Here is a 15,920-nt window from a genome sequence, read left to right as displayed (position 1 = left end):
GACTAGTGGAAAGGGGTGGGAGCAATTTAGTCAGTCCAGGACAACAGCACCTGCCGTCATGCTGCTGCTACTACTAGACTCTGAAAGAAAAAGTGAGATGCCAGAGAGATGGCTTGATGGTAGAGAACACTGGCTCCTCTTACAAGAGGACTACAGTTTGGTTCCCAGCTCAGAATCAATTCTGGGAGATCCATCGCCCTCTTATGGCCTCTGTGGCTCCTGCAACAAGAGACCCATCCACATAAAATAAAATAAAAATAATTAAAAAAGTAAAACAGGACACAAGTTTTATCTTTCCTCCAAGTTCGAGATTGCTTGTCTGTCCCATTTTGTGTTTATTGGGCAGCAATGAAAATGGCCTCTTACGAATGGAGGGGGTGACGTAAACTCAGGATTTTGCTAGGGCTAAGGCACAAAGGGGATAGTCACCAAATATTTGTGTGATTGGATTACTAAACTGTACTTTCTCTACCAAAGAAGTGCCTGCAAGTCAGTCTTTGCACAGATTTAAATGTGAGGTTGATGCTCAAGATGAATCAGTTCTTATTTTTATTAAAGAGATGACTTTTGACATTTCTAGACTTGTTCCCAGAGCTGATGTTTACAGCCCACAACACAAAAACACCAGAGATGCTTTACAGCGGGCTGCTGGGAAGTGGTGTCTTAATTTAGTACAGCGTGGTGATTTATTCTGTTGCCCTGGGAAGTTGATATGTACTATATCGCTACTAATTTATATCAATCTATACCGTCTATATTTTCACCTACCTGTCTATATCCCATCCCTGCAACTAAATACTTGCTCCCCTGTTTGCCACAGTTACGTGCCCTGGTAATATTTGTTGGTTCAAATGCTGAGAAGATGGGCTTGGAACTGGGTTTTGTAAGATGGGATCCTTGTTCTGTTTCTTCACTTGTAGACTGGGAATGTTGAAGCTCTTCACTTCAGAGCACTTAATAAAGAGAGAGTATGTATAAACCATGCGTCTAAGTCTATCCAGTTCTCAGAACTTACCTGTGCACACAGTGAATGCTGGCTATTACTGTGTTAGGACATTTCCACTGTGTGCTTCAGTATCGTCTTCAAGTTAAAGTCATTTCTATATTTTCAGAGGGTCACAGAGGAGCAACATTTTATTTTATAATTGGTGGAAAGTGCATGAAATTTGGATTTCAGTGTCCATGAAATTAGAACAAAGTTGTCTTCCAGTTGCCTTACTCCTTCTTGCCTGATTGATGACTGTTTTCACATTGCAACAGGGCTGAGCAGTGGTTTGCACAGAGACCACGCAGCCAACAAAGTCTTAAGTTTGTACCGACTTGTCCTTTACATAAGAAATGTTCTGCCCTCCTGTGTAGAGCAAGGACCCTGCTTACACACCAGATACTTTTGCTTTCCCTATTGGGTGGGGACATGTCCTCTTGGGTACTACTAGTCCTTTCTGTATTTATGTGGAACATTTGGAAGCTGCATTTGTCAGGAATGTTTAGTGTTTTCTAGTGACAGCCCGTGTGCATGTTGAGTGTACATACTTGTGCGTGTGTGTCTGTGTGTCTGTGTGCATGCACACATATGTTAATTTTCTTTTCTCATAGTGCTGGGGGTTGTATCCTACTAGGCAAACCTATCAGTGAACTGCATCTCTAGCTCTTGGCCTCCAGCACAGGCTCCTCCTGCTTAGCCTGTTTTTGGACTTTCTGTGTAGACCTCGAATTGTAATTCTCCTGACTCAGTCTCTTGAAGGCTGGGATGTATGCCACGGGCATGTGTTTCATGCATATATTTGTTTTTTTGTCCCCCAGCTCATTGCAGTCCATGTTTTATTGCTAAAAACATATAATACAGGTGTGTAGAGTTCTGACTCTCGTAGACAGATCCTTTTTCAAGGAGTCAAAGGTCTTTAAAACCCCCAAAGTCAGTGTGACTAAGAAGCTGCTTACAGAGTAGAGTGAGTTCTAGGCTAGCCAAGGTGCAGGGTGAGACCTTTTCCAAACAGCAAAACTGGAGACAAACCCAAAAACCTACTAAGAAAAGAACCTGCCTTTTGTAGTGCTTTGGCGTTGAGGGGTCTTGTTGACATTCTCCTGCGAGGCGGTGGGCTGGTGGACAGAACAGAGAGCAAGTGAAGAGCCATGTCTGTGCTTAAAGGACAGGGCTGTGAACTCATCTCAAGCAGAGTATTGTAACATTCTTCATTATCTTAATTATAGGGATGGGCGGAAACTAGCGTGTCGGTTCAAAGATTGATGGCTCGCTGACAGGATACTTGTCTGCCCTTGGAGGAGGGTGTTGGTAATGAGCAACTGGATCCGTGGGCCTAAGAGCTTGGCAGAGCCCAGAAGCTATTATTGATCGATTTATTGATTTACTGATTGATTGAGACAGTTCTTCTCTGTGTAGCCCTGGCTGTCCTGGAACTTGCTGGCTTCGAAATTAGAGATCCTCCTGCCACCCGAGTGTTAGTTAAGGGCATCACACGTAAGTTTTACAGCACAGATTTTAATAAGTTCCTTGTGAGAGTCTAGGCACCTTCTCTTATTCTCTCCAGGGGAGCCCCATCAACTTCCTTGTCTGCCATTCTGCAGGGATTTGGGGCTCCTCCTTAGAGAACTGACCGTCAGTGTACCAAACTTATGTCATTGCTGCTTATGGTGTGTGGGAACATCGGGGTATGTGGGGAAGGGCACACATTTAAGACATATTTCATATAGTTTGTCAACAGTGATGATCTGAGATTAGGAAACAGAAGAAGGAGACTGAGCTGTTGTTACTGTGTGCCTGTGTTTAAGGGAAAAGGGGCCTTTCTCACCCTTGCATGGGTATTTGACTTACAGGGACTGAATTGCATCTTCATGTTTTTTCCCAACAGAATATTCTAAAGAGAGCCTGTAATAGGCAACAAGTTTAAGAACAAATGGACTGCTTGAATGTGAGGGGAAATGATAACTTTTAGAAGTCTGAGTTAGCAGTGGAGCCTTTCTGGCATCTGTGTTATTTCTACACAGGCGTGCTCTCATTGCTGTGTAAATTGTTTTTGAATAGGAAAGGTTCCCACAGATCATCATTTCTGTGAATTTGGGACTAAGAGGATATTCTGTAAATCTCCTCGGATATTTAAATTTTATGTTTCTCTAAGAAAAGATTTATTGGGAGCTGGAGAGATGGCTCAGCGGTTAAGAGCACTGACTGCTCTTCCAGAGGTCCTGAGTTCAAGTCGCAGCAACCACATGATGGCTCACAACCATCTGTCATGGGATCCGATGTCCCCTTCTGGTGCGTTTCTGAAGACAGCTTCAGTGTACTCATATACATTAAATAAATAAAATAAATCTTTTTAAAAAAGAAAAGATTTATTTTATGTGTCTGAATGTTTTGCCTGCATGAATGTTTGTACACCTGTGTATGTGTATTCCTACTTCTTGAGTTCAGAAGAGGGAGTCGGGTCCCCTGGAACTTGAGTGGTAGATGGCTGTGAGTCACCATGCGGGTGCTGGGAATTGAACCTCTGCAAGAGCAACCAAGTGATGTCATTTGCTGAGCCGTCTCTCCAGCCTCAACAGTACTTTTTCTAATAGTAGAAAGCATGATGGTTTTGCTTGTGGTATAACTGATAATAGTAATTGATTAACCAGCTGAGTTTTTAATAAACAAGTACGTTTATAAAGATCAGGTAACATGCCCTAAGGCTTGTGGCTAGCCTACAGCACAATCTGTTTGTGTCAAAGGCCACTAACAGACATCCATGTTTATTTCTAATATGAAGAAATATTTGCACTGGCTTCACTTTATAATAAGCTTTTCCATATTATTTTGTTTGTCCTTTGGAAAGTGGATGTTAGTTGGCGGGGGCCCCTTGGATAATTTATCCCGTTCTATGGACTTTACCTGATATCTTTCTGTTTGCTGAATAAGACAGGAGGGAGAGTTGAGGTCTTTGGTAGCTGAACTGAACTATGGAAGGCAGATGTGGGGTTAGGAGGGGAGCCTTGAAGACAGGCAGCGAACAAGGGCTTGTGGACCCTTTGCTTGGTTGACAGTTCAGAAGTCTTCAGTGTGGAATAGTGCCTCTAGAATGTGGCTTCTGTGCCCTGCTAATCTGCTTGTTGCTGTAATTGGTAAGGATGATCTATGTGTCCCCAACAGAGTGGCAACACAAAGGGACAGCTTTGTTTCTGAGATCGGGCCCAAGTTTTTCCCCACATTTTCTGTGGCAGGTCACATGTTCCCTTCCTAGAGCCTATGAACTTTTAGAATGCATTCTAAGAATCCTTAACTGATTGCACACTAATAAAGAGTAAGGGCTCAGTAAGTGGGGGAAACAGGGATCCCTTCTTTTCTCATCTCAAATTTAAGGTCTTGCTTCATGTGTAAGGTGTGTTTTTTCAGGAGATCAGAGAAAAGGTAGCTCGTGATTATGTAATCTCTGGGATTGGCGGGAAGGACTTCCATCTCTGTGTGTTTCATAGGAAGAAGCAACAACCTCCACGCCTGTTAATTTACATCACTGGTTTATGATTTTTAGTACATTCTCGCGTCACATCATACTTTTTGGTATTTAAAATAGCTGGTGACTTAAGGGAGCTTAGGTAACTGAGTGAGTCTCATTAGATAGTTCTTGGTCAAACTGGGTTTGAAAATGGGGCTCCTGATTTTCTGAGCAGGGATTGCCTTGGGTCAGTGGACTGGGACTGAACACGGCCAAAAACAGTCCTTTAAGTGTTAAGAACACGTGTCATTTCTTTTTGTTGGCTTTTAATTTTTTAATTTCATTTATATATTTATTAGCATGCCCGTACACACTCACACTGATGGCATGGTACACCTGAGACAAATTGTGGAAATTCTTCTCTCTTTCCCACTGTGCGTACCTCGTGGATTAACTCGGGTCATCGTGGCCACCAATTAGTGCGTTTATGCCTTGAACCATCTCATCAGCCCTAATATGGAGCTTCTGATCCTGAAGTCACCTTTATTTTTCTTCTTCTTCTTCTTCGCTGCAGAGTGGGAAACCACCCATCAATGATATGTTCTCAGACCTCAAAGATGGGAGAAAGCTCTTGGATCTTCTAGAAGGCCTCACAGGAACATCATTGGTGAGAGGGCATATCTGATCATTTTCCTCAGATGGGTTTTTTTTTTTTTTTTTTTTTACCTCAGGCTGGTCACAACCTACCTGCTGTGACTGAGGATGACCCTGAACTTCTGATCCTTCCCCCTCTCCTCTTAAGTACCAAGATCGTGTGGGCGCCACCATACTATGTTTCGGCAGTGCCGAGTTTGGAACACAGGGCTCCATGATAGGCAAACACTCTATTACTTGAGCCACATCTCTAGCCTGTAAGAGAGGCCGACCATTTTTGAGAATGAGGCTAATTGAGAACCTCTGGTCCTTGTTGAGATCGGAAGACTCCATTATCGGCTTTGAGTTGTGAAGCCTGAGTTTTGCGCCCTCCCGTCTGCCTTCCTGGCAGAGGCTGAGCGTCTTCAGGGGAAAGCTGATGCCTCTCACGAGATTCCCTGGTCCATGTCTCTGTTGTTCCTACCTGGGCAGGAGAGAGCAGGCACAACTTCTCTGCTGTTTTACTGCCTCTAGAGACGTTTAAACAGAAGAAGCTTTGTCTGACAGAACTGATTCTCAAATGTGTCTGCCCGTTAAGAGTAACTCGAGCAATTTTGAAAACGCCAAATCCCCATCGCATCTTAAGTCCTTTAAGTCACTATCTCATGTAGAGACAGGAAACGCCATGCCCGATTGAATGGATGGGTTGAATGCCTGTCGATGTATGATTTTAGCAGGCGTGTTTGTAAGTGAGCTAGTGTTTCAAACATGAGTTTGCATCCTGTGGTGCCCAGGCTGAAGGCATGGATGCTGCCTGCTATTACTTCCATTTCTGTGTCAACGTTTGTCAGCACAAACGTTGGGGGATCTTACTTGCTTTTTTTGTTTTTCGTTTTGTTTTCCAGCCAAAGGAACGTGGTTCCACAAGGGTGCATGCCTTAAATAATGTCAACCGGGTGCTGCAGGTTTTACATCAGAACAATGTAAGTGACATTTAAGGTTCTCTGCTGCTGTGGGCGCTGTTTACTGTGAAGCCTGCTGGTTGCTGCGTACATAGAAATCGGCTGATGCTTGGGAAGTGTTTCCTCGTGGTGGGAGTTTTGATCTTGTCCTGTGAGTGACGGGCAAGTCACGTGCCTTTCCTGACGCTCTCATCGACATGCAGTACAAATAATACATTTTTGAGTTTCGCATTGATCCAATTCCTAAAAATGAAAGTTTCATCCTCATTCATGTTGCCATACAAGTGGGGTTAATCAAGACGTCTGGAGTTCCATGGAGACACCATCCCGAGAGTTTATTTGTTTTGCTGTTTTGTCCTGACAGGTGGAGCTGGTGAATATCGGAGGCACTGACATTGTGGATGGAAATCCCAAGCTGACGCTGGGTTTGCTGTGGAGTATTATTCTGCACTGGCAGGTGGGGACATCCCCGGTCACCTTGCAACGGACCTTGCCTTGTTTCCATTCATTTCCCAGAGCTGTCAGATCAGATTTCCACAAAGTGCTTGGCGGGGACCGGAGGTGTTCATGGCCTCAAAATGCTCACGTCTGCAAGTCCAAGATCCAAGCCCAGCGTGGCTGATTCTTCTCAGCAGCTCCTGGTCTCTCTCTTAACTGCCAGTTTGTGTAAAATGGCGGGGGTTGGGGGAGATGACTTATGGAAGCTTAGTCTTCATGACACCCTCTGTCAGTGTCCAGACGTCCGTTCGGTACGGATGTCCGTCATACTGTGTTTGAAGACCACCCTCCTAGTGTGGCTGCACCTTAAATAGTTCCATGTGCAGTGGTCTACTTCACACAGGGCCCTCCTCTAGGTTCTGGTGATATGGCTTTATGTCTGTAAGTCTCCAGAGGACACAGTCTAATTTATTAGGGACTCCCCAATGGACGCTGTTGGCAGACTGATGTACATTTTTGGCAGAGGAGAAAAAAAGGTGTTTCATATTTCAATGAGAAGATTGCTTTACTTTCAGACTTACAGGAGGTTGTGGGAATAGCCTAAGGGATTTCCAAATGCCTTTCTTTCAGATTCCCCAAATGTTAGCAGTTTCCTTAGGTTGCCCTGGCGTTCTCTCTGTCTGAATACTTCGGATACCCTTTCCTTTGCAAATCTCCAAAAATATTTGCCAAGCTCTTGTCTAAAAAACATGGACTTAAAAAAAAAATAAAAACAATGAACTCTGCTGTATGACCACAATACCATCAACATTACAAACATAAAATGTGCAATATTACCATTTGTTACTGTATTATCACAATTATTTAATGCCAAAATGATATGTAGTTGTTTAAGTCAGGAAGATGATTTTGAGACAGTGCGGTCATCTGTATGTCTCTGGAGATTTGGCTAACCACGTCAGTCATAGACCACCGGGAGTGTAGCTCAGTGGTGCAAAGGTCCTAGGCTCAGCCTCCAGTAGCAGTGGGGTGGTGGGAGTGGGGCAGGATGATAAACCAGGAAAACAGTAGTTCCAGATCACGAGTGATGCTCATTGGCTTTCTGTCTGGTCTCTCTTTAACCTGGAAAATGTTCTGAGCCTTTCTTTGCATAGTGGTGATGTTTTTGAAGAAGGCTGAACTATTTACTTTATAAAATGCCTCTGGGATTTCCCTTTCCTCTAGCAGGTTGGATCCAGGTTGTTCATTTTGTAGAGTTGTTTTGTGGTGTTGAATTTTCTGTCACTGTGTCAGGGGCATGTGCTGCCAGCTAGCTCTCTCTCTGGCCACGTTCACTTAGGTAAGAGTGGTACTTCCAAAGTTGTTCCCCATTGTAAAGTGACTGCCCCTTGTTATTAAATATATCTTGTTGGGATGTACTTAATGATGGTATAAATGTTTAGTTAGTTGTCCGACATGAACCATTAGTTTTAGCAGCCATTCATTAGTATCTGAACCATTAAGATCCTTGGCAAATGAGTTTCTGATGTCATTGTTCCTTCTACATTTATTAGCTATCTCTGTTTATAACAAAGAACCTATTTTTTTTTTTTCCGGAGCTGGGGGCCTTGTGCTTGCTAGGCAAGCGCTCTACCACTGAGCTAAATCCCCAACCCCCAAAGAACCTATTTTGATCAGTGTGTTATCCATCCATCCATCCATCCACCCATCCACCCACCCACCCACCCACTCACCCACCCACCCACCCATCCATCCATCCATCCACCCACCCATTCATCAACCCATCAATCCATTCATCCATCCATCCATCCATCCACACACCCACCCATCCATCAATCCATCCATCCACCCATCTATCTTGTTCATCTATGTATTATGGGCTTTTATATAGGTTTATTAACTTTTGCTAATATTTCCCATCTTGATACGGCAATTGTCTTAGATTTGATTCCTTCTGATCCCTCAATTTGGCTAATGGTCCTTTTGAGATATCTATCGTTCTTTGAGGGCTTTCACCTGCGAATGTGTACATATTCCTTTAGGATGCCAACAAAATGTCAGTTCTTGGGCATGATTATTGCTAGCAGGAAAATTACTTAACTCTTTGATTTTGTAGCCAGCCAAACATGGTTATGTTCACATTCTTATAGAAAATAAAATTTGTATTTAGTTTGTTTGCAAAATTCCTTGCAAATACAAGTTATTGAAATGTATGTAACTTTTTCCTTTTTTTAAAAAAAGATTTATTTATTTATTACATATAAGTACACTGTTGCTGTCCTCAGACACACCAGAAGAGGGCATCAAATCTTATTACAGATGGTTGTGAGCCACCCTAAGGTTGCTGGGAATAAAAAACAGGACCTCCAGAAGAGCAGTCAGTGCTCTTAACCACTGAGCCATCTCTCCAGCCCCGAAATGTAACTTTTTCATAGCAATGGAAGGAATGTTCACTGTTATTAAAGAGTAAAATTATTGTTTAGGATGGAGAACTGAGGTGATATTTAGAAAAATCTTACTTCCCTAAAAATCACTTATCTTTCCATCATTTAAAGTAGAACTTAGAAATAGAATAAGTGCCAATCAACTTACTCCATGTTTGGTTGGCCTACTATTTCCTATACAAGATCTTCGCCGAAGTACACGTTGCATTGTAAGCGGGCGTGCGTCTCTCTGTACAGGTGAAGGATGTCATGAAAGATATCATGTCAGACCTGCAGCAGACGAACAGCGAGAAGATCCTGCTGAGCTGGGTACGGCAGACCACCAGGCCCTACAGCCAAGTCAACGTCCTCAACTTCACCACCAGCTGGACAGATGGACTCGCATTCAACGCCGTGCTCCACCGGCACAAGTGAGATGACTTCCGGTCTGCAAATCTGTACCTCCTCTGTGATCTTTTTCTGCTTCTTTTCCCCATAGTCCGTTCTGCTACCTCTGCTGCCCATATTGCTCACGTCGTAAAGTATCAAGGGAAGCAATAACATAACAGGTCAACCACTGGGTATCTCCTTAGGACTTCAGGGCTGCATTGCGAAGCCAGTGTTTTCTCCTACACATTTGTAAACTAAGACATGTAAGATAATTGACATAGTTCGCTCCCACTTACCCAACTTCGAACCAGCAAGACACACAAAGACTTGTGTGTAGCTTTTCTTCTGATAGAACGGCAACTCTGTTTATTGTGTTACCCACGTTTACGAAGAGCTATACAACTTTCTTATGAAATCTCATAAATGAGATTCTAACTTGTATGTAGGAATTTAAATACAAAAATCTCCATTATACCCCAGAAGAATAAACAGCCTGAAATAACTTTCTAGTAAGAAGTCAAGGCTATGTATGAATGCAAAGCTATAAAGTGTAGTAGGATAATTATAGTTGCATGTGAAAGTGCCAACATCGGCCTGGGCTCGATGTACGTGAATGGTCTCTTAGATCTTTCATCCTGGGAGTGTTAAGAGCTGAGGAAGAGCTCTTCTGTATAGATCAGCCAGATAACCAGTTGACCTGATATTGCAAATGAATATCAGGTGTGGGGTGTGGGAGTTGATTGACCTTGTAAATATGTTTCTTGCCGCACCACACTCCCAAGTCAGTTCTGCGTGCCTCAAAGATTAAGTGCCAAAGACAGGCGAAATGGATTATGTTTCATTGCTGTTATAAATTATTAATTTTCTCATTTAATCCCCTGAATGCTCTTGCCTGCTATGTACAAAGGAAGCATACATTTCTATACTTACTCTTTACATCTTGCTAAGTTTGTCTCTGTACAATATAGGTTTGGGTTTTTTTATTTCTTACTGTAATCTATTTTTTTTAAAAATCTTTGCTGACAGATTGTTAGGTGGGGAAGTACCCATGGCTGAGTTTAGGATATCCCTAAAATATGATATCCTTTCCCTCTGCCCCTCCTTTTCTGTTTTTTATTGGATCCCATTCTTCATGTAGTATCGTTTTAAATTAATGACACTGAGGAGGATGTTTCGCACTTGATACCAAAACAATGCTTTTAATATTTTTACATGGGATTGATGTGTACTGTAGATTAAATTTTTGATATTTTGAACTTGTTGTGGGGTTAAAGACTCTTTCCCTCCCGTCTTCTCTCACTCTTTTTTCTATCATCTTGAGGATCCTGCCCTGTACGGTTAAGAAACTGTCGAATGTCCCCATTACCTTTTGCATTCATTAGCTCTTTGATTCAACAAATATGTGTAAAGTGGCTTCTTGGGCTAGACACAAGGATAAGAGCAGGAATAAAAGAGACATCTCAGTTCCTTCTAACTGGAGACAGACATTTATTAAAAAAATATAAATTATAGCTGGGCATGGTGGTGCACATATGATCTCAGAACTTGGGATGTAGGAAAATCAGGGGTTCTGGGTCATCCTCACCTATGTATGCAACTATGTTGGGGCAAGCATGGCCTACGTGTCATATGACTATCTCATAAACTGTGTGTATGGGGATATGAAGATTTAAATTGAATAGCATATAGAAATGGTGGGCATACTAAAGAAAATTCAGATAGATGAGAGGGAAGAGGCATCTGCCATGGGGGAGGCTGGTGGCTGTGGTGGCTAAGGGACAGAGGAAGAGGTAGAAAGGGGAACAGATACAAGAGTGGATACTGGAGACTAACTCTTAGATCTGTCAAGCCAGTGATTGCTGTCCACGAAGTGAGACTGGAAAAAAGACAAGTCGTAAACGAAACAATAGTTCTCATGGAGGAAGATGGGCAGAAGGGAACCGGTCTCCTGTGCACCTCTGTTTTTAGGATAACTGAAGTCCAGTTTCAGCTGGAATGTCTGTGTACGAACATCTTAGACTCCTCAGGCATCAAGTCAAGGTCTCCCTCTGCAGCCCAAACTGCCTGAAACTTGTTATGTAGATGAGGCCAGCCTCTAATTTGTGACTTTCTTGTCTTGGCATCCTGAGCACTGTAATGTCAGGTGTGCACCTTTGTCCTAATTGTGGCATTTGGTCCATTAGAATAATTAAATTCATGAAACTATAAAATCATAAAATCCATCAAATTTTAGAATGTAGTCCATTAAAATCATTGACTGTGGTAATTCATACATTTAGGTTCATTTTTACCACTTGGTAAATTACTAATCACTAATTAAAAAGCAATAAAAAAATTGAAATGTAATGAGCCATGACGCTATCTACCTTGTTTCCATTATATCTTTCTGTCACTGATTTCAGACCAGATCTCTTCAGCTGGGACAGAGTGGTCAAAATGTCCCCAACTGAGAGACTTGAACATGCTTTTAGCAAGGCCCATACTTATTTGGGGATTGAAAAACTTCTGGATCCTGAAGGTAAGGCTGAGAACTTGACCTGCTTATAATTTTGTTACATAGAAACCTGTTGAACTTGATTCTGCTTTCTAATTTTGAACTTTGACAAGTGATGTTTTCCTCTTTTAGAATACAGTATGACTATAAAGGGGTCCTAGATTTTAAATATTAGTCACAATTACGTCTTTGTGTTTACTTTCTTACTTTTCTGTATGTCGTACGTGTGGATGTTGTGAAGGAGTGGAGTGTGTGTGTGCACGTATGTGAGCGCATGTGTGGGTCAGAGGAGGGGGTCCAGTGTCTTCGCCATTTCCCACCTTGTCTTTTAAGGCATGGGCTGTGTCAGCTAGGCTAGCTAGCAGTGAACCTCTAGGATCCATCTTCCACCCCATAAACCATTTTATTACAGATAAGTCACTTGTCCCATTCGTATTTAATGTTCAGGGTCCTTTAGGCAGCAGGTTAATGATTTCATTGGTTATAGTTAATTTGTATCAAGAAGGATTGAAAAAGCCTAGGACTACCTACTTGCTAGAGAAACAATTCAGTGTTGGTTTGGTGTATTAAAATGCATGCAGGTGTGAGTATTTGCATGTCGTGTGAAGAAGGCGTTAGTTGCAACTATAGGCTTGAATTCTGCTCACTCTGTTGTGTGAATGAAGCCTGGTTTTTTTTTAGTTTGTTTTTGAAGGCAGGGTCTTCTTTAGTATGTAGTTCAGGCAGTCTTCAAACTCATGAATCTCCTGCCTCAGCCTCTCAAGAGCTGAGATTGCAGGTACCCTTCATCACGCTCAGCCTGTGGAAGACTTAAGACCTAGAGGCTTGAATAAGTCTTCGCCTCTGTCTCATATTTTGCGATCTGCAGTAGCAATTTCCCGAGACACAGTCTTCCAGACATCACCAATGAGGCATTGTTTCTGGGAACGAGAACAGCCACTTTTTACCTAGTATCGAGTTGCTCACACATTTCTGAGTCATCTTTTTTTTTTTCCTTCTACTTTTAGATGTTGCCGTGCAGCTCCCTGACAAGAAATCCATAATTATGTATTTAACGTCTCTGTTTGAGGTGCTTCCTCAGCAAGTCACTATAGACGCCATTCGAGAGGTGGAGACGCTCCCCAGGAAGTACAAGAAAGAATGTGAAGGGGAAGAAATTAATATCCAGGTGCTGGCCCATTTTTCTTGAAACTTTTGCCATGCCCGTTTGGTTTCTCATAGGTACTTGGTCAAACTTACGCAGTGTGTTTTCCCGAACATACGTGTGTTTTTTTCTGAGTTGTTCATTCTCTTCAGTTAGCGTGCTGTCCCATGTGTGTGCCACTCAGGCAAATTTATGACACAGGGAAGTGTCTTGTTTTTCAAGGTGAGTAGCATCTGGAGCTGTTGAACGTGGGGCCGCATGGCACACTTTTTAAAAGCTACACTTTGGAGTCAACTGGATGCCGAGGGTTGGATTTCATTCATGGTGATTGAAAGGCCAAGGCATTGACCTGGTGTAGGAAATGTTTTCTCTCATGTTGTCCTGGGTTATTTTTGTTAAGTAGTAATTTTCTTTCCATTTGGGGTCCATTCATAAAGAACTCCCCCTCCCCCCATTATCGTCTCATAAGGATTCTCAAAATACAAGGCTTTCTTTCCCTTTTCCTCGGGAGAGGCACTGTACCATAAATCATTCATCAGATTTTTCCAGAAATGGGCTAGCAGATGTTTTCACCAGCGAATAAATGAGATTTTCCTAAGGAGATATGAATAATGAAATTTTTTCTTTCTTTATTAGCCTGCCTTGACTCAACCCATATTTCGTCTTTGTGTGTGTGTGTGTGTGGTTTTTTTTTTTTTTTTTTTTTTTTTTGCGTGAAATCCCAGTCTTTTTCATTCATAAAAGGAAGACGACCGCCTGCTCAGATTTTCAAAGTCACACATTTTAGAAACTTAGGTCCAGAGGCGCTAGAGAGATGGCTTAGTCAGGAAAGTGTTTGATGTCTGAGCCTAAGGATCTGAGTGGTCTCCCTGTAATCCTAATGCTGGGAGGCAGGGATGGGTGGGTTAGCGAAGCTCGTTGGTCAGTCAGCATAGCTTGCATAGCCAGCATAGCTTGGTCAGTGAGTTCCAGGTTTAGTGAGAGACACCGTCTCAATGAAATGAGGTGGTGAGCGATTGGAGAATACACTTGGTATCAATCTCTGCCTACCACATTGTGTGTGAACACACACATTTACACACCACATAGGTATACACACACATACAAGGAAACAGATTTCAAATTTGTAAGAAGTGTATTTTGGAGGAACGTGTGCCCTGGAACTAAATCTCATCCTCTGGTACTTGGATGGGGTCACTGTGGCTAATATTACCTCCTTGGTAAAGAGAACACAACAAACACTCACCCAGTTAAGCCCATTTCTCTGTCGTTAGTATAGACCCTCCAGGTTTGTTTTGACATTCTCGCTCAGCAATCTTTTAAAAGTTATTCGATTCTTGAACACGTCGTCTTTCTTTCTTACTTCTATGAGAGTTATAGAATTTACTTGTTCTTTTAGATTTTGGGTAGCATGTAATAATCATTTTGTTTTTGTCCATTTCCAAAAAAAATATTTCTTAGAAGACGAAGAAGAAAAAAAAACTTTATTAAAAAGGAAAAGGGGAGAGAAGGGATCTGATTGTGAATCCTGGTTTCTTTTGAGTTTTGATCGTCAAAGAATGCAGAAGGAAAGCCCATAACCACTACAAGTTGTTCACATTGGCCTCTGTACATGGTTTGCTTTAATGATGCCCCTTCCTGGGTGACTCAGATGGTGGTCTAGGCTTTCCTCTTGTGTTTAGAGTCATCTCTTCATTGGACTGATTTATTTTTGTTAAAGAGGTAAGATATTTCAATTCTTCGTCTTACGGCTATCCTCTCAAAAAGGAAGGGCCGTCCAGATGGTTCAGTTGGTAAAAGTGATCGATGCTTTAGGTTAGATCCCTAGAACTCATATAAAGGTAGAAGGAGACAGTGAGCTGTGTAATTGTCCACTAGCCTCCATATGTAGGCACACACCCCTACAGTACCAGAGTAAATCAGAGGAAGAAAGAAGTGGATTTTGTTCATTTATTTTATTGGAATTCAGATAAAACAACCACTTCTGTTTAGGATGCAAGGCGACATGGTAAGGATTTCAGAAACCATTTTCTGTTTGCCTACAACTAAGTCGTTTAATGCTCACTTCGTTGATTGGATGCTTTTATTGGTAGCTTAGAAGTTAAGTTACATTAATTGAGGGAGTCAAATGTGGTCAAGTCTTGATTGTCTCCTCGTTGGCTGGTCTTGCTGTCCACTGTTCTCTGAGGAATGCTGGCGTCCAGCCAGCCTCCTCTCTGCCTCCCCTTTCTTCCAACATATGCCAAGTAGCATTGGAAGGTCAGTAGGTAATCCCCGTATCACATCTCCCTTTAAAAACATGCCAGTTGAAAATCTCCCGAGTATTTACATGTAGAGGCTGCTCTCCCCGCTCCCGGATGGATGCTGGTGCCTACACAGATGACCTTTGGCTGATGACTAACATTCCTGGCTTTACGTGTTCTCACCTTTGTCTGCACCTTTGCTTAAATCCCCTCTGAGTTATCTTAGCACTGTGATTTTAGGCTTTTAGGTTGAGCGTGTAGCTTATTTTCCTTCCTAGGCCTTGGCATCATTTATGTCTTAATTAGCTAGTGTTTTTACTTATGATGACTTTTTTTTTAACTCCATAATTCAGTTGAAAACATTCCTTTGATCTCTCCTATAAAGTACTTTCTAGGCTCTAACCCCCAAGTTTTCATGTTAATACTTATGCTATAGTTTGCAGATGGAGTGGGCTTTTCTTCTTTCCTGATTCTTATGTATGTTGAATTCCATCTATGAAGTATCTTCTACCTATATGGTCTCTGATCAAGCCTCCACTCTTTCACTTAAACGGAACCTTCGAGGGAAAGCCTTTTCTCATTAACTGATTAAGATCCGTCTTCATGTGCCCACACTGTCTTTCTTGCTCTCTCAGTATTTTTGAGAACTATGTCAAGAATTTTAAATGTGACTTAAGAACATTGAAAAGACAGTGAAGGATTTCAGGCAGGGCGTCCAGTGGGTGTGAACACATGAGAGAGATCATTCTCTCTGCTGTCTGAGAAA

General features: G+C 42.2%; 1 protein-coding gene across 13 annotated transcripts in view; it reads left to right on the top strand.

The window, feature by feature from the left end:
* Positions 1-15,920, top strand: part of Utrn (utrophin) — a 503,427-nt gene that overhangs the window by 121,191 nt on the left and 366,316 nt on the right. For all 13 annotated transcript variants that reach the window (XR_010063620.1, XM_008758594.4, XM_008758593.3 and 10 more), the window contains 6 exons: positions 5,002-5,094; positions 5,966-6,043; positions 6,387-6,479; positions 9,142-9,314; positions 11,676-11,791; positions 12,775-12,935. Coding sequence is in view for 12 of the 13 variants with exons in the window: in XM_008758594.4 (XP_008756816.1) it covers positions 5,002-5,094; positions 5,966-6,043; positions 6,387-6,479; positions 9,142-9,314; positions 11,676-11,791; positions 12,775-12,935 (714 nt within the window). In the remaining variant the exon portion in view is untranslated. The remainder of the gene's footprint in view (positions 1-5,001; positions 5,095-5,965; positions 6,044-6,386; positions 6,480-9,141; positions 9,315-11,675; positions 11,792-12,774; positions 12,936-15,920) is intronic.

Source organism: Rattus norvegicus, chromosome 1, assembly GCF_036323735.1.
Source record: "Rattus norvegicus strain BN/NHsdMcwi chromosome 1, GRCr8, whole genome shotgun sequence".
Classification (NCBI taxonomy): Eukaryota; Metazoa; Chordata; class Mammalia; order Rodentia; family Muridae; genus Rattus; species Rattus norvegicus.
The sequence above is the reverse complement of the archived record's forward strand: the minus strand, read 5'-3'. Positions and strand labels throughout refer to the sequence as shown.